The sequence below is a fragment of the Ornithodoros turicata genome, chromosome 2 (genome assembly GCF_037126465.1).
Source record: "Ornithodoros turicata isolate Travis chromosome 2, ASM3712646v1, whole genome shotgun sequence".
Lineage (NCBI taxonomy): Eukaryota > Metazoa > Arthropoda > Arachnida > Ixodida > Argasidae > Ornithodoros > Ornithodoros turicata.
Window position 1 is genome coordinate 126,698,977 of NC_088202.1, and position 23,884 is coordinate 126,722,860.

At 43.0% G+C, this 23,884-nt stretch overlaps 1 protein-coding gene across 1 annotated transcript; it reads right to left on the reverse strand.

Annotated features, from left to right (window-relative positions):
* Positions 1-187: 187 nt before the first annotated feature.
* On the reverse strand, positions 188-23,722 carry LOC135386078 (programmed cell death 6-interacting protein-like). The gene is given in 18 exon segments (XM_064615801.1): positions 188-623; positions 2,216-2,307; positions 2,372-2,517; positions 2,519-2,599; positions 4,797-4,960; positions 9,945-10,076; positions 10,262-10,410; positions 11,830-11,983; positions 12,069-12,293; positions 14,798-14,975; positions 16,883-17,006; positions 18,498-18,837; positions 19,538-19,647; positions 20,695-20,845; positions 21,480-21,613; positions 23,023-23,086; positions 23,214-23,268; positions 23,464-23,722. Coding segments are annotated over 17 exon segments (2,499 nt in total). The 5' UTR covers positions 23,670-23,722; the 3' UTR covers positions 188-623; positions 2,216-2,221.
* Positions 23,723-23,884: the final 162 nt, after the last annotated feature.

Here is a 23,884-nt window from a genome sequence, read left to right on the forward strand (position 1 = left end):
TCCTTCTCGCTGCTTACACACTACGGATACTTACCAACTATCCCACCACCACACCCTTGCTTAGACACCCCATAATGCCAAACCTGAACCTCCCCTGCAACTACAAATGATCACGTATGTACATTACCTGGCACATGCACAAAACGGAATTGATGGCAACACATCGATCTTGAAGTTAAAAAAGTCGCACTTCATTGAACAATTTTATTAGATGCACACAAAAACAATATACACAGGCCATTCACTGCATGATGTAGCAAATGTTGTTAAACAGACAATTAACTATTCAAACATACGCATAAATCTGTCCCTGCATAAGAAAAGTCATACTTCATTCTATGTTTTCTATAACTTCATAAAACACAATTTTTTTGCATTGATTACAAACGAAGGTCTAAACAATTGCATGATCTGTATAACACGTTCCCAGAAGAATCCTATGCATAACTCACGGAATGCACCACTTTAATATCTACAGCATCTTTCTTCAGTTGGTAGTCATGATCAACATCGTACCTTCCTTCCTTCGCAACTGCAGGAAAAATGTTGAGTAAGTTGAGCTGCAACCATGCCAAACTTCACTTGCATGATTTAATGACCTTCAAGAGTTCATGCTTGGGTACCTACGTAAAAATTGTGTGAAAACATAAAAGTAAGGACCCCACCAGAATGGATGCGGGGTTGTGGAATGGGATCACCCATTCCATTCCAATTCCATTCCAAGGAATGAAGATTTGTGATAATTCCATTCCTTTCAATTCCTCGGAATGAAAAGGTATGGTCAATTCCCACTCCTGGAATGGCTTGGCAACCCCATCCCATTCCTTTAATTCCACCAATAAAAGAATTAGGACCCGTAACCGTACTAGCTAGCCCAGCAGTGCTATAGAGGAGATTGACATTACCCAGCACGGAAAAAGCACAAACACAAGGTTATTTTGCCCTCCTCCTCCTCTTCACTGGCATCATCATTACAGGAGTTTTCCACTAAAGTAACGGGTGCAAATGATGTGGGGTTGTGGGCCTCACACTAGTGAAGCCAAAATCTCCATTTTATTTTTTCTTAAAACCAAACCATCGCCCTTGACCGTGTGGCACCCAGACCATTACACTCCAATTCCATTCCGCCTGCGAATAAATGCCTAATTCCATTCCCATTCCATTCCCAGGACAGTTTCCGCCATCCTATTCCAATTCCATTCCAGGCTCTGATAAATCTGGAATGATTCCGGGATCATTCCCTGGAGCAGCAACTCCGCAACCCTGGATGATATGCTTGTCCACGAGCATGCCAAAATATGTGGGTAGCTTGCCGTGTGTGGTCACCTTTTTGGCAATATCACTTTGCTGGCTATATACACGACCCTCACATCCGGAAGTGGGAGGATAAGTCACAAGTGAGAGAGACGTAATTTGACAATCGCCTGCACCAGCCCATAAGGTTCTCTCTCTCTGATAGATTGTCAGTCTTGTTTTGTGCTGTCAGCTGACCCATGTTAGCTCTAGAGCCAGGGCGAGTTGTTGTAAAGTGTTGCTACATGTCAACGCAATATGAGTCCACGTCCACCGTTAGGTACGGAAACAATTTCTTGTATGAATGTAAACAACGTAAAAACATGTGCCATGTTTCAGATTGTAGGCACTACACCTGCGTGCGTGTATAAGTGTGTGCCTGATCGACTACAAGGCATGCTCAGTTAAAGAACACTATGGGTGTCGTAGCACTTGTTCACAGTAATAATGCCTTTAAAAATTACACTTCTAAAGCATAAGCACGACATGAATATGCAGGGTGTTTACCAAATTGCAGCCTTCAAATTCTCTGCCTTTTCCCAGTTTTCACTGAATATTTCAATCGAATTGCCTGACGTATCATTTATTGAGTATTATTGAAGCTGCCCTACTTTTCTGCCTCTGAGCTGATCGTATTGGCGAAGTGCTACTTGCAGTAACATTGCTGCGGTGGTTTGGATTGCAAATGATATTTTTAGGAGAGGGCCGCTTGAAAAGAGAAGTCGGCAAGCCACAGTTCTTTCCTTTTCACTCGTACGATATCGCTGTCCAGAAAGCCGAAATTCATTATCCCGAAATCCCGGGATATGGCCTCGCAAAATCCCGGGATCCAAACCCTACCCCCAACAGTGTTCTCAATACTATAACGGTTTGCAAAAAACAAAAGTGAGCTTTATGCTCGGGTAATGACAATGAGCCTTACGTGCTATTACTGCTGCCTAGGGTATGGATAGTCGCTGTATGGTTGCCGTGGCTGCGGGTACTGGGGGTAAGGCTGGTACTGTGGTGGACCTCCTGTAAAATAAGCATTCATATGGCGCACTGATACCCTGAAGTATGTGCGCTGACGCCTCGTTACCTGCTGGGTAACCTGGTGGCGCTGCGTATGGGTTGTAAATAGTTGGCATTGGCACTGCAGGGTACGGCGTATATCCAGGGTACTGCGGGTAGCCTGGGTAGGTCATGTGGGGTTGTGGCATCCCTTGAGGCATCATAGGGTATGGGGGGTACTGCCGCGCCTGCACCTCCTGTCACAGGTGCACTCGCTGTGGTAGGGGGAGGTGGCCGTGGTGGAGGCTGTGTTGCCCTTGCTGCCGCTGAAAAAAAAGGTGGAAGCAGTGGTTTACCCAGAATCAAGGGCATGCATGCAGGATGGGAGGGCATTATTACAGTTTTCGTTGCAGTTGCTTTAGGTATTGTAGCTAACATGTGTCCGTAGCTGAAATACAGTAGAATCTCAATGATACGATCACAGATTACACGAATTCAAGGGTGATACGTATTATTTTCCGGTCCCAGCCGGAATGCCTATTCTTCCCATCTATTACAGTTCAGATGATAGGAACGCGTTATCTTGCCTTTAAGGATGATACGAACAAGCCGAGGAGATGACAGAGGTCGTTCGGCATGTGACGCGAGAGCATGCGAGTCATGCTCCTTCTCCTTTGAGGAGGGAGGGAGGGAGGGAGATCCCCACCACAAACTCCCTTACATCATGTCACGCAATGCAAGCAATGACTCTCCCCGTGGTGGTGGTGGAGATAAGATCAAAGGGGTTAAACTGCCCTGACCATCATCACCTCATCTCCTTTTGGTCTTTTTACCACCCTCCCAACAATAAACCACGAAGCTGTGTGACGTCACACTGCTTTAGGAAAGGAGCGACCGGGAAGGCCCGGGAAGGCTATTTTTACTGATTGTCAAGATACTTGATGCATCGAGATAAGTAAACAGAAAGCACGTATTGAACAGCGTTGCGCACAGTGCTGCCCACTATCCAATAGACACGTTCTGGTTATTTTTCTCGACAAATCAAGTTATCTCGACAATCAGCGAGCACAGCCTCCCAGACCACGAGGAGGGCAGTAGAGGGGACATATCAGGACAACTTCTTGCAACATTAAAGGTGCCACCAATCCGCAAGTCGGCTTCACCTAACGCCTGCGTGCTTTAGGAGAAGCCCGCTTTACGGCACTGTCGCACGACTCGCGGGTGGAAAGCACGTGCTGGGCCTTTTGAATCATCTTGCGAATTTCGGCAACACTGGCTAAAAACGAAAAAGCCAAAGCCAAAAAACAAAGTCTGTGTACGTGCGGCAAGGCCGAGCGAGCCATGACATGTGTCCGATGCAGCTAGTACACGTTGTCAACGCGTCAAATCCTGATCCAGAGCAGCTCCTTTTAGTCAAAACTCTGCTTTATTAGAACAAATAGTCAGTCCCCTTCGAGTTCGAATTAACAGAATTGCACTGTAGTTCTAAAACATGTAACACGCACAAAATTTATTTTAGAAGAATAGTGGAAGCAACATTCAAAAGCAACATTATGCCCACTGCCATAAAACTATTTAAGACTTCTTCCTTATATCTCCGCAACACTGTTGCCCGCTGTTCCAATTTTAACAACGTCCGCAATGACGATGGTGTTGTTAGGCAACAGGCATGAGCTAAGCAACATAGCAACACTTTCTGTTATGGGGTGGGTTAGCCATGGGTCAATATAGTGAATCCTTGGGAGTACAGTCAATCCTTCAGGAGCAGCAAGCCCAGCTCGGGCTCAACTAACCTCTCCATAATCCCATACTAAACAAAAACAAACAACCCTTGATTTACGAACGGTTAACGTTGCTGAAAAAATCATTCATTCATAAAGCCAGGTTGGGAATGAGGCAGGCATGCCATTTTGTCGCAGGGGGCTCAGTGCATGAAGCCCATTCATAAATTTAGGGTTGACTGCACCAACGAGCCAAAAACATCACTGTGCTTACATAACGTTAGCCTACTGCAGAAGAGCACCGACAAAATGTTGTTGCTAGCCACACAGTTTCATGGGAATGTGTTTGTCAACTGGAGCATAGGTGAACACAAATGTCACAACTTGCTTTAAAAACAATGTGATACCTGTCTTTGCTACATATTTTATGCTATATTCTTTGATTACCACTACTCATCACTGTTTTTCTTTTCTTTTAATATGCATTTGCATTTTCAAATACACTTCACAATAGGCACAAAACACACCACAGAAAACTGCTAAATAATACTTGCAGGCATTCAATTAACACTTGATCTCTTGTAACTGATAAATGAACCAGAACAAACTGGTCTTTCAAGAACTGCTAAATGTGGTAGATAACACGATAACACGTCCGGGGTCATGTCGTATCAAGGTTTCGCCATTTACTCATGCAACATTGCAAAGGCATGATCTGCATCTATTTTACGCGTGAATATGCCTTACATTTTCCAATTATTCTCGAGCCTGCTACTAAATGTGGTGTGCAACTTACCATGATGGGAAGGAGGGGTGGGAGTTGGTTGTGTAGGCTTGTTTATGATGCTTTGCTGTAGGTCCTTCACAAGCTCTTCCTTTTCAGTTCGGCGAGCAAAGCAGAAGTCGCTCAGCTTGTTCTGATAGCTTAGCAAAATTTGGGTCAGGTCATTGTAAAACTGAAAATAGAGTAGCAATTTTCAGTTTTTTTCCTGTGGCCATGACACATTTGGATTTCAGAACATGAAAACAATTTTTTATTACTCCTCATTAACTAAAATAATTCATAATTGGCACACCTTCAAGGGCCTGCATACCGGAGAGTCGAACCGAACCCGAACCTGAACCTGAACCGAAAACCATTTTTTTAGCCAAACTGGAACTGAATCGAATCAAAACTATTGGCGCCATCTTGGAGCTGAACCGGAACTGAATCGTTAACAAAATTTCGGTAACTGGTTCAAATAACGGTTCACACCTATCCACATTACCGACTGTGGGAGAAATTTAAATTATGCTACGCAGAGTGGGACTGATGTAAGCCAATGACTTTCACATGCCACTGAAAATGCCAGAAAAAAACGGAGTTGTAGCATCACAAAGGAGGATGCACAAATGACTGAATTTACTCTGTGTGAGCAAATTTAAACCTTTTGGAGAATTGCTACAACTATTAGACCTTTCTGGACTAAATGCATGGGGCTAAATGAATGCCACAGAGTGGGAATTGCATTTCATGACCCCATAGTCCTTATTTACATAATCCATGTGCATGAATGAAGATACTTTGAATTAAATCGTGAACCGTGATATATCGTGCAAGATAAAATCTTGTGACATCCATAAGACAAATTTACCAACTAAGAACCACTATTTCTTACTCCGTGGGCAAAAAAATGTGTGATTATATAACCCTGTACCATCAAATTCACAAAGAACACATGTTTACGTAGACTGTTGCATTCTGAGGACCATTTGCAAGGTTTAGTAACTATTTCATGTCCTGGGGAGTAAATTTCAGGGCCAGGGAACGAAAATGGGATGTAAATGCAATCTTAGGGAACTAGAAGCTGCAATTACTTCCCAGTCTCCTTATTATTATTTCATTTTTTTCTGAAGTTTTCTCTTTCTCACTCTCTTAACTCACAGGTGATGGTGGTACTAATTCTGAGCAGATGGTGGTAGCCTTTGCCATTGGTTGGTACATACCCAGAGCATCACCATTTAGTACGCTCAGGACCAATCATTATGTAGATAAATGTTGCATGTCATAGGCCCGGTTTCACCAACGCTGGTTAACTTTGAACCGAGATCGAAGATTGCTAAAACTTGAAGTCAACATTGAATTCTTTTTACAAATGTTAGTTGGTGATCGTGATGAATGCTTCAGTGACAATAACTCCCTTCAATGAAGCAGAGATAAGCATTAAATTCAAGTTAGGGGTTCAAGGGTTCAAAGGTTCATTGGCTTTGGTGAAACAGGACCAAGGGGTGCTAGCGCAAATTGAAAGGATCAAAGTGATGACAATGAAAAAATGGCTAGGAAGCAAGCGAGCTGGTGAAGATGATGCATAATGTAAAACCCCGAGACTAGGGAACACGAAGGGACAGACACAACACGAAGTCTCAAAAACAGACTTTGTGTTGTGTCAGTCCCTTCGTGTTCCCTAGTCCCGGGGTTTCACATTATGCATCAAAGTGATGTTTGAGATTTGCTACGAAAGCAGGGCGTACACTTTTCACTTAAAATTCAAATATATAGTACAAGTGTCAAATAATGGTACGACCCCTTCCCTCAACTTGTCAGATGAAATTCTAACTGCCAGTTAGCTCTGATCGTGGTAGGAGGAGAACATCTGATTTAATAGTGCACGTCCCTTGTCCTCCATGTTAAACAATCACAAAAATCTGCCATGAGCATTGCGATTTCCTGCCCCAGTTTGCCAAAGAAAATTGAATGTAACAAAAATGTTGCAACGTAATACACGTAGCTGGCTGATTTTGCCTACAGCAACATTCTGATGGAGGCAAGTTCATATTACTGAACCGGTTCATCTCTAACCTCCAGAAGTTGCAATACTATTGCTTTCGAGTAATAAACACGTGCAGCATATGGTCTACCTTCAAATACAATATCGGCACAATACTTTCAAGCGCAACGAAGGTAATATGGGCTGCTGAACTACTGACAGGCGATTTCAGACAGCTGTGTCGCGAACAGTACACTGTATGGTCAAAGGTAGTGCAGTAACCTCATTCCCTTACCAAAATGCCAAATTTCTGCTTCCGATAGACATTAGAACGGGCCACATTTGTGCTTTTGCAAGAAAACACAAAAGTAAATCTACAGAAAACATGGTGAAAAAACAAGAAGGCTTTACCCTGACTTAACTCAACAACTAAAAAAAAAAAATTTATTCAGACAGAATGTCTCTCATGCGAGAAACATCATCAGTGTCCACGAAGAAGGACAGAATGAAGAATGCCCAACCAGTAGTCTTATTTAAGGTCAACATAGACATCGTGAAACAACGAGAAAATTCATGCGGGAAAAGAAAGAGCAGGAAGGAACTTCAAAGAATCATGGTGTCGTATCCATTCCGTACATTAAGGAGGTGTCTGAATCAATCCGCTGCATCCTCACCCCCTTGGGTATCCATTCCGTAGATTAAGGAGGTGTCAGAATCAATCCGTCACATCCTCACCCCCTTGGGTATCCATTCCGTAGTTTAAGGCGGTGTCCGAATCAATCTGCCACATCCTCACCACCTTGGGTATCCATTCCGTACATTAAGAAGGTGTCCGAATCAATCCGCCGCATCCTCACCCCCTTGGGTATCCACTTCGTAGATTAAGGAGGTGTCCGAATCAATCCACCGCATCCTCACCCCATTGGGTATCCATTCCGTAGATTAAGGAGGTGTCCAAATCAATCCACCGCATCCTCACCCCCTTGGGTATCCACTTTGTAGATTAAGGCGGTGTCCGAATCAATCCGCCACATCCTCACCACCTTGGGTATCCATTCCGTAGATTAAGGAGGTGTCCAAATCAATCCACCGCATCCTCACCCCATTGGGTATCCATTCAGTACATTAAGAAGGTGTCCAAATCAATCAGCTGCATCCTCACCCCCTTGGGTATCCATTCCGTACATTAGGGAGGTGTCCGAATCAATCCACCGCATCCTCACCCCATTGGGTATCCATTCCGTAGATTAAGGAGGTGTCCGAATCAATCCGCCACATCCTCACCCCCTTGGGTAGCCACTCCGTAGATTAAGGAGGTGTCCGAATCAATCCACCGCATCCTCACCCCATTGGGTATCCATTCTGTAGATTAAGGAGGTGTCCAAATCAATCCACTGCATCCTCACCCCCTTGGGTATCCACTCCGTAGATTAAGAAGGTGTCCAAATCAATCCACCCCATCCTCACCCCCTTGGGTATCCATTCCGCAGATTAAGGAGGTGTCCAAATCAATCTGCCGCATCCTCACCCCCTTGGGTATCCACTCCGTAGATTAAGGAGGTGTCCGAATCAATCCACCGCTGCCTCACCCCATTGGGTATCCATTCCGTAGATTAAGGTGGTGTCCAAATCAATCCGCCGCATCCTCACCCCATTGGGTATCCATTCAGTACATTAAGGAGGTGTCCAAATCAATCAGCTGCATCCTCACCCCCTTGGGTATCCATTCCGTACATTAGGGAGGTGTCCGAATCAATCCGCGGCATCCTCACCCCATTGGGTATCCATTCAGTACATTAAGGAGGTGTCCAAATCAATCAGCTGCATCCTCACCCCCTTGGGTATCCATTCCGTACATTAGGGAGGTGTCCGAATCAATCCGCGGCATCCTCGCCCCCTTGGGTGCAAAAACAACCTTCAAACCACACTCCAGACTCTTGGACCTCTTGTCAAAATCAAAGGACCCCATTGATCCTGACTCCTAAAATGGAGTTGTCTACAAAGTGAACTGTAATGGTTGTGACATCAGTTACATTGGTGAGACTGGCCGGAAACGGAGCGCAGGACTCAAGAAGCATAAGCTCAGTGTAGAAAACGCCACAAATGCGACAGCATCAAACACATAATTGACGGGTCAATGTTGGACAACCGGCCACAGCTTAGACTTCAAGAATGCGGTCACTTTAGGTCGCGAACACAGGTGTGGTCCCCGCAAATTCTTGTGGTACTGACATACCGCATTAGCAAAGATAAGACAAAGATAAGCAGTGTCAATAATGGCATACTTCCAGAGATATATGCTGACCTTAAATGAGACCACTGGTTGAGCATTCTTCATTCTGTCCTCCTTGGTTGACACTGATGATGTCTCTCGCATGGGAGATGAAATGTGTGAATAAATTTGTTTTTTGAGTTCTTTAGTTAGGTCGGTGTAAAGCCTTCTTGCTTTCTCGTGATGAATCCCAGCTTCTGGGACATTTTTGTGCGCACATATCTTGATATATTTTATTCCCTTGAGAATTTAATGCACTCTGATGTTAGTAGCATGCCTAGCCTGTACCACAATGTGGCAGTCATTATGCTATTTCTCGCTGGGTCACCCAAATTTCTTGCCCACATGAGAGTGGCAATCCAGTGGTGGTGGTCTGACGCAGGTGTACAATGCAACTGTATGGGTTGAAACAATGACGAGCAAATGTGTAGCAGTTCTAGGAGCTCTGACTCGGATGCTTTGGAATAAACCATAGTTGAGTCTACCTTGAGTACTGAGATCCATACTTTCTTCCTTGCTCCCTCCATGGTATTAGGTATGTTATAGAGTAAAAAAAAAGTGTGCTGGCTATCTGAGTAACACAGCACATAATCAAAGCTCACTCTTCAAGCCGTAATAGCAGAAACCTGACTGGACAAAAGAACACAATACAAATAGTTCAATCTCACATCTGGGACACCTCTAGGGTAGAAAAACTGCAACCATAGTTTACGGCAGCCAACACGTGATACGTAGAACAAAAATTTTTGCAGAGCATGCTACGCCACCTAGGTTGGGTACATCTTTCACATTTCCCAAGAAGCATGCATCTTACAAAACACTCATGCAGGAGCGTTTTGCAGGAGCTCGTTGCATCACTACAAAGTACCAGGTGGTTACAAGAACAGTAAGTAACCAGAGGAATACGAGATGGGAGTTTACTTTTGTTCCTTCCTGCAGGTTTGCTGTGAGCTCCATGTATGTGTCGTGCGCTGCTGCAAGGTCTACCAAGGCAGACTCACGAGTATTTCCTCCCTTGCTTTGCTTTTCGTGGCAGAACTCTGAATTGGCCGCCTGCAAACAAAACCACAAGGTGATGCACGAAATCTGTTTCCGCGCTGAGAGCAGGCGTTCTCATTTGGGTTATTCCAGAAGAACTAGTTCTCACAAGCCTCGCTCATACACCATGAGATGTTGTAAGAAGTTTTTGCTTCCTGCTTGAGGTAGCTTTTCTGCTCACGCCAGTGCACTGCCCGTACCTGAATGTCCCGTACCAGTGCTTCCTGGCGAGAAACGCTATCTGCCACCTGTTTCTGAAGAGGTCCCAGAGATTCGCCCAACATCTCCACAGAGAGCGCCTGCTCATTGATGGAACCATCTTGGGTCAAGGCAGCCAAGAATTTTGGTTCTGCAACAGTAAAGGGGTTCTGAAGCCATTTCGAAAACTTTTGAAGAAAACACCTCGTAAATATTTATCTACGTGTATTGAACACGTACATCAAAACGCTATGTCTCTGCAATCCCACGTTACAAAGCTGCGGCACTCCGAAAGGCCAGTACTCTGACGATAACTAACAAAGCTTAGCGGCACTTTTCACAAGATATCGGAGGTTTCTCTATACTTCAGCATTACAAATCCTGAAAGTTCTTCTATGAACGTGACATGTGCTGATGACGCCCATTAGCTACAGTCACATCCTGCATGTCCGTAACTCAGCTAACCAGAAAACTCGTTACCCAGTCTGTGTGACCGGGAAGAGATTGCGGATTCGGGGCACGATCCTGATTCGGCTATTCAAACATTTTCGATCCGGACGATAGGGGGGGTGCCAAGGCTTCCGGATAAGCGAGACGATGCTGTAGAATTGCAAAATGCTACCATTGCTAGTTTGAAGATACAAAAAGCACCATTTCAGCAGAATAAAAGCAACCCTCTCACCAGTGATGGCCAGTAGTTAACTACATGTAGTTAAACTAGTAGTTAAACTACCTGATTGTAGTTGAAAAGTAGTTATCAACTACTTGCAGAAACGTAGTGACAACTACTAGTTAAACTACTATTTTAAGTAGTTAACTACGGTAGTTAGGTTACTGAAGGCGCCAACTACTTCCGATTTTGCCGCAACCTTTACGGCACGACTGTGCTTCCGACTTTTACCTTGAGCTACTTCTTCGATGAGAACGGAGGTGCAGAGCAATGGTGTCGTGCATGTGTACTAAATCTTCACTTTTAATGCTTGTCTAGTGAAGCCTCATTTGCTATAATAATAATTCTGCAACTTAGTTTATCGCGTAGGCACAGAAAGAATCCTGCCACAAGCTTTGTACGTATTTAACGATCGCAGCAATGGCTTGAGCCAAAGTTTATCATTGCTTCTGATTCATATTTAGGTGTCTAAGAACACTACATGAGATTGGTGTTGATGGACAACAATAAGTAGTTATAGATGTAGTTAAACTACATTGCAGTAGTTAAAGAAGTAGTTTTAACTACCTCCCCTGAAAAGTAGTTTAACTACTAGTTAAACTACTCAATCGCAAAGTAGTTAGTAGTTATAGTTAAACTACTGTAGAAGTAGTTAGTGGCCATCACTGCTTCTCACAATAAAAGCACGATTTCTCGCAACTTGTATTGCAAGCACACCTTATTTTCACTCACACACACACACAGTGATGCTTTCAAATATGGGGGAGGGACGTACATATTTTGCAATTTGTTGTTTGCAACAGAATGTTTGGTCATTATCATGTCTAATCCTATGGCTGCCCTGCTGTTACACTTCAGCACTCTGGCGATGAGAAAAACAAACAAGGAATGCATACTCACTCATATCCATCGTGGAGTCCTTCAGTTGCGATTCAATAACTTCACGCTCAGCTTTAATGGCCTCCACTTGGTCCATAAGCTGACGTAGACGTACAACACTTGGAGAGTTTGATGCTGTTGGACTACCCGACGGAACGCCCCCCTGCAATGCACCCTATGGCCACAAAGTACATGCACAGTCAGTATACAAAATCAAGCACATTTGCTCAAGCATCTGCTCCTGATCCTAGCTGACTCACATCATTGGGTTGGCTTAGAAGCTCAATATAGTTTCGATGTTTGTTGAATTTTTCTCGAACAACTCCATCAGCAAGCACAGCATTAGAGATGATCTCCTTGTACTTCGCTGAAGCGGATTTCAGAGATGTGTTCAATTTATCAGAAGGCGTCCTCGTCCAACGCTCTTGAAACTGAGCCCGAAGCTGGTTATCAGAGTCTTCCTCTTCCCTGATCATCCTTTCACACTGCATATAAAGAAGCAACAGCAATTCATCTCAGAGGGAGTATGCCACAAACACTAAAAGGGCAAGCAATGGTCGACCTAAAATGGTGTCATATAAATATAATTTTTACTGCGTGAACCATTGTAAATAAGGACACACAATAGAACCTTACAACAATAGCATGGCATGCACTAGGGGTTTAGAGGGTGAGGAAACCAAGGGGGAAATTGTCCTCTCCCATGTAAAGTCCCCATAGAACCCATCCCAAAATATTTTTCTGGCTACACCGCTGATGGCATGTGTTGTGTTTGTCCTATGTTTAACTGCCTCATCCTTAATAACGTAAAAATAATATTTTCTGACCTTTCATTCAGAAGTGCATGCATGCACTTGACATGTGTTGTCCTCCGGTGATTTCCATCAGCTGAACCTTCACTCTCTTTTTTTCACTCTTTATTTTCGTTACCTTTCAACATTTGCCTCACACTCTTTTCGCACTTCTCTTCTCGTTCTCATTTTTGTCAGTTAATGTAAAATACGGGCACTGGGAAAGCCAATGTGACCTTGACAACACTAACGCCCCCATTGTTTTTTGTCTTCCTCCTCATCACTTATGACGACATCAGATTGCCAGATCGTTTCGTCTCCAACGCAACTTTATTTAGGAATCACTTGTAATGAAACACTGGTGAATGTAACGTAACACTTATTAATTTATCTTACGTGACTTCGTTGGTTTTCTTCTATATCTGATTCTGCACAGGGTATGCTCTTGACCCTGGATATCTGAATGTCACACTACAGGGGCTTAATTAACCTTGCATCCCACTAACACAGGCATTCCTTTTCACAGATAACCATACACAGTACACGGCAGGTTAATAACATGGTCCCCATAAAGCTAAAGTAATTGTTGCTCAGTTGCTCAGACCAGAAAACAATAAGTTTAATCTTGTAAGTGAGGAACATGTCGTCAGGAACTCTGCAGATTCTGCGTTGTGATGTGCATTCACACCGGTTACCAGTGATGGCCACTAACTACTTCTACAGTAGTTTAACTATAACTACTAACTACTTCACAATAGAGTAGTTTAACTAGTACTAGTTCAACTACTTTTCAAAGGGGCAGTTAAAACTATTCTTTAACTACTGCAATGAGGTTTAACTACATCTATAACTACCTAACGTTGTCCGCCAACACCAATCCCTTGTAGTGTTCTTGGACACCTAAATATGAATCACAACCAATGATAAACTTTGGCTCAAGCCATTGCTACGATCGTCAAATACAAAGCTTGCAGCGGGATCCTTTCTGCGCCTACGTAATAAACTACCGAATTATTTCACAGCAAATGAGGCTTCACTAGACAAGCATTAAAAGTGAAGATTTAGTAAACATGCACGACACAATTGCTCTGCACCTCCGTTCTCATCAAACAAGTAGCTCAAGGTAAAAGTCTGAAGCACAATCATGCCGTAAAGCTTGCGTCAAAATCTGAAGTAGTTCGTGCCTTCAGTAACCTAACTACTGTAGTGAACTACTTAAAATAGTAGTTTAACTAGTAGTTGCCACTACAATCAGGTAGTTTAACTAGTAGTTTAACTACATGTAGTTAACTACTGGCCATCACTGACGGTTACCTCAATTTTGTATTCCTATCTACACAAGTGCACATCACCATACCCTATCACTAGACAAGCATTAAAAGTGAAGATTTAGTACACATGCACGACACAATTGCTCTGCACCTCCGTTCTCATCATACAAGTAGCTCAAGGTAAAAGTCAGAAGCATAATCATGCCGTAAAGCTTGCGGCAAAATCTGAAGTAGTTGGTGCCTTCAGTAACCTAACTACTGTAGTGAACTACTTAAAATAGTAGTTTAACTAGTAGTTCCACTACATTTCTGCAAGTAGTTGCTAACTAGTTTTTAACTACAATCAGGTAGTTTAACTACATGTAGTTAACTACTGGCCATCACTGCCGGTTACCTCAATTTTGCATTCCTATCTACACAAGTGCACATCACTATACCCTATGCTCAATGATTAAGACTCAGTTCTACCACCAATATTCTCCATTGAGAACATAAAGTACACACGACAGGTTAAGTTAACCATGGCGTCATGGTGCCAGTTCGTCGTCAGGCTTGTACATGATGCTATGCAACAAGCAATATACATCTGACACATGCCACAGTCTCAGGTGCTAAAACAGAGCTGTGCTGATGAAACAAATGTGTGTTGCTGTGTTTGTAACAGATGGCCAATCCTCAAACCCTTACACAACTTCCGAAAGGAAAATTGGAATGTCATGTTTGAAACGAGCAACAGCTGTGATAGAGCTAGGGGCCGTGAGTTCGCCACGAACATTGAACATCCAGAACGAAATACAAACCACAGAAGGTGAGAAGCAGGGTTGGAGAAAGTGCACCTTCACTAAATTTCGAAACAAAGAGAATGGCACTTTTGGTGTGATGTAGATAATCACGGAACTGATGGTAATGAGTACGTCTCAGACCAACCTCTGACAGGATTTCTTGATTCCTTTCAAGCAGGACAGGCAAATCATTGATAAGCTTCTCAATGGCCTGTATGCCACCCTTCTCACGTACACACTGGGCTTTGTCTTTGATACTTTGGGGAAGTGTGGATCCAGTTGTATCCTCGAGGGCAGCAGGCAAATTCAGAGATGTGAGGAAGCTGAAATTGTGATTCTTTGCAATTAAGATACTATAATTTTTAAAAAATTATGGCTGCCTGCAACACATTTTACACTACAATAACACATGAAAGGAGTCTCTTCAGTGTGTACTAAAAGGTAGATGATTGCCTCAGAATTTCCATTGGAAGACTGTGATGAAGCAGACCCTTGGTCTTTTCTTTACAATGATTTCCATTTGATAACACACAAAAACACTCCAGTTCCAAAATAAAAGCACTCAGCGTCACATGTGCCGGCATATACACGTAGCACACACACAAGACAGCCAGCGCTCATGCTCAGGAAAAGAGGAAGCATAACAATGAGATGAATTATCGCATGGTAATATGACACATGGTTTTACATCGCGAGATAACTGTGATCGTGAGAGACGCCACACTGGTCTGCCTGCGGGTTAATTTTGCCACCTGAGGGTTCCTTTACGCGCTCTGAAATCCCAGCATATCGTATTTAACGACCCTCGTGAAAGATGGCAGGCGTAACCCACGTGTGCCTTGCCAGGGAAAAACCACAACACAAAAGAAAAGAACAACCGCGACACCTACAACACCCTCTCAAGGATTGCAAGCTCTTTTTCTGATAGAGCGATAGATGCTTGACTGATGCACGTGTTATCTTCGACCTTAACGATCGCATGAGCCTCTATAATCTCCCTTACGAGGGCCTTGCCAGCAACCCCCAAAAGAATAGTCTTATCAAAAATCGGCTACAATGATTCATTTTTGATAAGACTGTTCTTTTGGGAGTTGCTGGCAAGGCCCTCGTAAGGGAGATTATAGAGGCTCATGCGATTGTTAAGGCCGAAGATAACACGTGCATCAGTCGAGCGTCTATCGCACTATCAGAAAAAGAGCTTGCAATCCTTGAGAGGGTGTTGTAGGTGTCGCGGTTGCTCTTTCCTTTTGTGTTGTGGTTTGTCCCTGACCCTGCTCTTCGCAAATAAAAGTTAGTTGTGAGTGTGCGCTTGTCCCCTTCTCGTCGTTCTTGTTCCAGGTGAACTGTTTGGCGCGCTACCATGTTGTTTGGTGTCGTTGACCGGGTTCGAACCCTCAAACAAAGGAATCAAAGCTTGCTGCCATGACACAAATCGCCATGTGTAATGCGCATCACCGTAAGCATGCAGGGCGGCCCTGGAAGCCACATTCTGCCGTGCACCAATGCGTGTTATACACTGGAATTTATGGTATTGGCGGTAGCTGTGCCCGTCCTGTATGATAAGGGCAGCTATGCCATTGAACCTTGCAACAGACGACATACATAAACCCCCAGAAGGCAGCGCTCCTGGAATTTGTGTGCAGAGTAGCACATAGCATTTACAGCACAGCATTTATAGTTAGGGCCTGACTTTTTCGGGTTTTATTTTTGGCCAAATTCGGGGGGTAAATATCGGGTGATATTTTTCATTTGAAAATTCAGGTGTATTCGGGTTAAATCCCGTTACGGCATATTCTGTCGTCAGGAATTCGGGCGTATTCGGGTGATTTTTTTTTGTTTAATAAAAATTTGTCTTAACATGGAACTAATGTTTAGCAATGTTATCAAACTTTATTTTAATGCACGCTTATGAGTGTGCCACGCGACCCGGATGTTTTCGGGTAGATTCGGGTTAAACCCGAATTTTACAGATTTCGTTCGGGGGTAAATATCGGGCGGATACGGGTTTAACCCTAAAAATTCAGGCCCTATTTATAGTGCAGCAAGAAACCAGCAGTACAAACCAAAAAACACAAGGAACTTGGCTTTGCTGCAAAATTGATGCACAAAAATTGACAGCTATACAGCAGACAGGCACCGGAACAGTAAGACTAAAGAAGCAAGTGTGGTACAATGAAAAGTGCGGAGGAAAAATAAGAGGAAGAAGCAAGTAAAGAATAGTCAAACTTGCCCATTCAGCAGTTGAGTTTGATGACGGAGCTTGGCAATTTCACCATTGACGATATCCGACTTCCTAACATCAAACTTCTGCAGTGCCTGGCTGACAGACACTGGCAGTAAGGCACTGAACAGATCTGGAAGAACAATCCAACCAATCTAAATAATGTGTTATGTAGAAATGTTGGATATCACATTCCAGTAATTATATGTATGGAAGCAATTGCGAAACTGAGCAAAACTTTATCATAAAAAAGAAAAGAAAGTAAGAGGCACTTATTGTTGCTAAATAACTTAACAAGTTGTGCAACGGCCTATCTGAAAATAACTCAAACAGGAGACCTGTGGCCTCTGTTGAGGCCGTTGCTATCACAAATTGACCTTAGGTTTCTTGGGGTGTTGTATACCAAAGAAATGACAGTAGCATGATGCATGACACCACCTGCAGTTATTAGGTAAAAGAAAAAAGAAAATGTGCCAGATTATTCCACTTCGGGGCATTATGTTCAAACTGCATCATTTCTCTTCAGATATTTTACTCCATAAGTAGAGCCTGAAGTTTTCGGGAAATATTTTTTTCTAAATTCGGGGGGTAAAAATCGGGTAAAGAAACATGTGCACTAAATTCGTGCGAATTCGGGTGAAAAAACTTCCAGTAGTCTAAATTCGGGGGCAAATCGGTCTCAGTTACTCAAAGCAACTGTAGTGGTTTGGTACAAACGGTGATGTAACTGCATTTGCTGCCAAACAAGTAAGTTAGTGCATTCCTACAGACATCCAAGTGAGGGCAATTTGCCAGGCAAAAATCGGGTTTCACCCTAAAGAGGCAACCTTCAATTCGGGGTGCAAATTCGGGGAAGAATCGGGTAAAACCCTAAAACTTCAGGCTCTACCCATAAGCAAGTGTGTGCGCACTACCGTGACTGTAGCAACAGTAACGACAGTTGGAAACACCTTAAAAACGTATTCAAGCAAGCAAAGGAACCTTGGTTGGGGTGAGCTCCTTTGCTGCATTTCACTTTATATGGACAAAAAAAAAAGAAAGACTTAAGGTGGATTTGCCATACAGGCTTTCAACGGTGTGCTTTTCACGCTAAGCAGAGTCAGTTGGCAGGACACTTTGAATAGTCGGGTCCTAAACACATGCATTTCGGTCATGACACCGTGAGAATTTGAATCATTTGAAAAAAAAAAAGCGATTTTGCCACAGTGAGGGTTTACTGTATATGTGAAAATATGTGCAGCGACACCAGAGGCGCTCCGAGGAAAACTTCCGTTTGCAGCAGACAGTTGCGTACTACAAAGCTCAAAAGATATATTTGAACCGACAAAAAAAAAAAAAAAAAGGACAGTGAGATGTGAGGTAGAACTACCCTAACTGCTACGGCAAAAATTATTCCTGCTCTTGCTTTATTGCTCAACCTTATGAATTCTTAGGACCCCACCATCCGGCACATCTTCAAGAGAAAACATTTGAAGCGGCTGTCCCTCTCGCACCCCCTCGGAATGACTCCGGGTGACACTAAGTTTGGGAGAACAGGACGCCTCGTGAGATAGTTAATCATTTCGTGAAATTTGGCTATAGGAGAAACATGCCCGCATATGGAAACCATCCCGAAAAACTCTACCTTGACCCGACGAACTAAACTTCTCAGGAACTGGCAATGGCTTTGCAAGGGCAGCTTTTCCAATAGGTGCCAGTGACTTCACCTCAGGGATGCGGGCATGGTAGATGAAATCATTGTCCTTCTTTGTTTCATCGTGCGCTATCGTGATCTTTCGTGCATCGTTCTTGAAGTTAAAACTGAGTCCCCCCCGTGACTCTGCAGTACGTATCAGCTCTGCTGCATACTGCAACCTTGAGAGCTCCTCTCCCACATCTTTGTTAGCACGACACACCATGGCTTGATTGTACTGTGCTATGGCTCCAAACGATGCCTGTTTGCTTGATATGACTGCGAGCCATTCCTGAAATGAAGCAAATGTAGTTCAACAACAACGCAGGTATATTCCAGTTATGATGCATCACGAACGTACGTCACTAGTACCCAAGCAGCACAACATCTTGGCCCAATATTGCCAATACTGGCCCAATATTGAGCCAATCTTGGTCCAATATTGAGCCAAAGACGTTATCCGATCTTGGTCCAATATTGAGCCAAGACGTTATCCAATCTTGGTCCAATATTGAGCCAAGATGTTATCCGATCTTGGTCCAATATTGAGCCAAGATGTTATCCGATCTTGGTCCAATATTGAGCCAAGATGTTATCCGATCTTGGTCCAATATTGAGCCAAGACATTATCCAATCGTGGCCCAATACTGAGCCAGGATGTTATCCAACCTTGGTCCAATATTGAGCCAAGACGTTATCCAATCGTGGCCCAATATTGAGCCAGGATGTTATCCAATCTTGGTCCAATATTGAGCCAAGACGTTATCCAATCGTGGCCCAATATTGAGCCAGGATGTTATCCGATCTTGGTCCAATATTGAGCCAAGATGTTATCCGATCTTGGTCCAACATTGAGCCAAGATGTTATCCGATCTTGGTCCAACATTGAGCCAAGATGTTGTGCTGCTTGGGTACTAATGATGCTGGCAAGTGAAAGCGAACACAATCCCTGCTTTTTTACAGTCAGTTCACATGAAATTAGAGATCCTAACCTTTTCCCACAGGTTTTTCAAGGAATCTCTTCCCATTTGTCGAGCAGCATCAGCATAGAGATCCTCGCACTGGGAAGCCACCTTCGCAATAATGGCATGCTTCATTTGATCTATAAGATTGTAAATGTGTAGACAGTATGCACATATGTGCTTCAGTATGTACATTTCCGGTCAAAATTTTTTTCACATTGCACAGTGCACTTATCAGTATGCTACACACTGTCAAATTCTGGCAAGGTTTTTATAACAAATGAATGGCTTACGTCAGATTAGATTAGATCAGAAGGAACACAAAGAATAGTGTAGAGATGTTATTTTCTACAGATCGAGTGGGTCGAGAAAATCATGTGATTCTGTGAGGCACATAGCTTTGTCACCAAAATCTGTGCCTGTAAAACTGACATTAAGTGGTTGACAATGTTTCCAGGTGCACTAAACATGTTACGAAATTTTAAGAGTGCTATAAGGTGATTTCACTCTGAATCAGGCAGGGTGGTCCAGTGAATCTCTCAGATTTTTTTCTTTCAAACATCGCGTAATTTTGGAAGCAAATGGGAGAAAATTAGCGAGATGCCCAAAAAAGTGCCAAATTTTACAAATGAGGCAAATTTGAGATTTTTTAACTGGACAAAGACAGACGTTAAAATCTTGAGAACCTAGGATACAATGCAACTCACCACTGACAGTATGTGAAAAAAAAAAAAAAATAATCAACTGAATATGCTGAATACTTATGAAGATATGTGGCATCAAACCCGATAGGAAGCCATGTGGTCGAAATGTCAGCACCTGAATGATAATTCATTAAAAAATAACTACCAATTATTTTCAACTCCTTTACTGACAATATGCTTCCTCGGAACTAGGCTCTGACAAATGGTTGAAAGAAAAAAAAATCAGAGAGGCCGACCGGACCGCCCTGCCTGATATGGCGTGAAATCACCCTGTAACAAATTGCAATCAGTGAGTCATTTTGAGTATACAGAACTTACAGATTTTGTCACGTATATTTTGCAGGATTTTAATTTCGCAGAAAAATGTTTGTGAAAATTACTGCTTCGACATACAAGTATCTTACTTCAAGACAGACTGCGGATCAAAGTGAGAAAACCGTCATCTTTGTAAATCAGGGACAGCTCATATACAAGATTACGGACCTGCTGCAGCTTTGTGGTAGAAACTCTCCTGAGCCTGGGCAAGCATTAACGACTGCAAGGCAGTCACTGTATCGGCTTCCAGGTCTGGAGTCAAATCTTGGTGGACAGGTGGGGCAGTGTGCTTTAGTTGTTGAAATATGCCACTGGCTTGCTGCAAGATAATTGAGAGCCTTTCAGAAGCAAATAAAAGAACTGACAAAATACAGACTTATGAAGAGAAGAAAGCTGTACAAGCAACAATATTTCTATAGATAGGCACACAGATATAAATTAATGGCTAAACTTGCCAGTAAACAAATCTCAAATTACAAAGTTCTCTGTGGTGGTGGTTTATATGTAGACATTGATATTTTAGGGTTAAACCCGATATTTCCCCGAATTGAGGTTCGCCTATCTAGGGTTAAACCCGATTTCTACCTGCAAAACTGCACCTAGGCTAGGCACCTCAAGGCATCGACATACTAGTTTCTCACAAAATATGCGACTGCCCCTTACTTCTGGCGCTCTGGATAAACGGTACAGTGAACGTTTATTCTACAATAATGCCCGATTTCTCCCCGAACTCAGTCTGATGGTAACTTTTCTGCCCCAATTTGCATGAATTTTCGACATCAATTTAATGACCCGATTTCCACCCCCCGAATTTGGAAAAATATAAAACCCTAAAACTTCAGGGTCTATTTATATGTAGTGCCAATTTAAATATGATGTCAGTGTAATGACAATGCTAGGTGAGAGCCTTAGCCATCTTTAGCGAAGTAATAACCACAGCAATTGTAACAAACCTGAAAATACTTTGCACATGTTTTCATGGCTTCATCGTCATTTGTGTCACAACCGAGGTCGGCAGCAATCTGGGATTGCATAGCTGCCATGTTGAAGAGGATACATATCTTCTCGTATGCCAGAGACGAAAGGGCTGAAAAATGAAAGCGGGTATATGCGAATAGGCCCTGAGGCAGCATGAAGGAACACTCATGTTTACACTTGGACAGTATGACAGAATACGGGCATACACACCACATAGCAATATGGGCACACAAACATTAGTGACTGATTATCACCACAACTCAACAGAGCCACCAATACCTCTTTGCTAAGCAGAAAGCACTGTCCAGTGCCTACCAGTTGAGCCCTGTCTAGGTCCAGAACATGTGACGGGCTCATTCAAACACTGACAGCAGCAAATAAACACTCCAAAGCTCTTATTTTTACATCCAAAATGTTTTCAGAATTAGGTAATGGGCACATATTCATAAATCTGGATACTAAATATGTGGCTCGATTCACTTTCTTCATGATAAACCTGAGACGGCACAAACTGCATTTAATAAAAGTGGCAGTGCACATGCTTCTGCTGCAAAGTAGTTGAAATGCTTGCTAGTACCCTGTACAATCGACCGTGAAAACAGAAGCTGCAAGTACAGTACAGTTTTGAAAATTTCAGCTCTTTGTCTAAAATCTTTGGGTGTCCTTAAAATTTGCAAATATTTCAGTTTTTGAAATTAACATAAATCGGGGTCCTGCGAACATTATGGTTCTTACAGCATCCACTTCTGTAACTTTCTAAGCTGTTCAGGTTGGGATTGCACTGGTTCTCAAGTCTTGCGGATCCAGCAAGGTTGGAGCTAGAATGACATTCACTTTGTCTATATTCTCTTTTGCAGATTTCACAGTGTCTCACACAATTAAACAAATACATTATGATGGGAGTCCTTAAAATGATTCCTCCTTCAAAAGTAGGTGCTACTGAAAAATGTTTTCGCATATGCTCAATTTAATGATGACAACACATTCAGCAGCGCTGTCACGAACATCGACATCAACTGCTCCAATGCCTCAAACAGCTGGTTTTGTCTAGCACGGCTGGGAGAAGCACTGCTGCAACAGAAATCCAAGTCCAACGTGATTCCAGTGTGTCCAAAACTCCAGTTGTGACTAAGCCCTTGCAACTAGTGAATTTTGTAAGACTACTAAGTTTTTTTACTGTGACATTTTACATCTACTGTGGCTCATAGCTTGTCTGGTAATTATACCAACACCAACAAATCCGTGCAAATTGTTCACAGAGCTCTACAGACTTGGTATATTCATACTTTAAATAGCACCACCAACATGAGAAGATAGTAAACCCCAATTGTTAGTGTCGAACACAAACATTTTAGAGCCAGTTCAGCGGGAGCTGCGAACAGCACTATTTGAAGTACCTGGTGAAAGAAGTCTCTTGGTTAGTTCAAAATAGGGAAACTACAAGAAGTAACAACCAACAATCTGAGCGCCATTAATAGTGAGATAACTCTACTATACCCATAAAGTAGCACCACTTACTCAAACTTGCTGAACCTCCAAAAAATCCACCCTTGTCGAAAGCATCTTTCCATTTGAACGGAATCTATGGCGTAAAAGAGAGACAAAATAAACCGTACTAATAGCTAGTGGCAGTTTACGATGACTAATGAACATGTCCTTCTCCTTGCACAAGGGTTATAAACGGTTTCACACATTCTAGTCAAACTTACTTGGATGTCGCTAGCAGGACACTTTGATTCCAGTGAGGTAAGCTGGTCGTAATACCTGGATAAAGACGAATACTCTTATTCCGGAGAAGATATAAAGCTCTGATTTCACGTGAGCAATATTGTTCTGATGGTTACAGTGGCATGGAATCTAAGCACATTCCGTACCTGCCACTGGTCCAGTATCATCAAGGTTTAAGCAGCAAGGCTACACATGCGATATCAAAACAAAACACTACTCCACTGAACTTGCCTGTACATAATCTCCAACGAGCTTTCATGTTTGTCCAATGTTCTCCATGTCGAATTGAGGCGTAGCTTATTCAGCTCCACCAAGGCCTCGGTATAATTCGGATGTTCATCTGCTGTCGCGTAGTTTGCAGATATGACATTGCTGAGGGGTTTAACAATGTCAACTTCAGAGGTTTTCTTCAGAGGTATCGCCAGATAGGTAGCCATCGCCCTCTCCGAGTAACGTTTCCTCCGGTTCCCTCAAATCCAAACAGGATATTAGCATAATAGCACGTTTATGAGTCACCGGGAGTCATTAGCCAAGCCCAGCACACTGAGAGTGACAGGGCATTGGAAACCGAAACCACATCATCCGGGCTTCAACACTGACAAAAGGTAAGTAGACACGTAAGATATACAAAAGTGGAATAAAATACAGAACA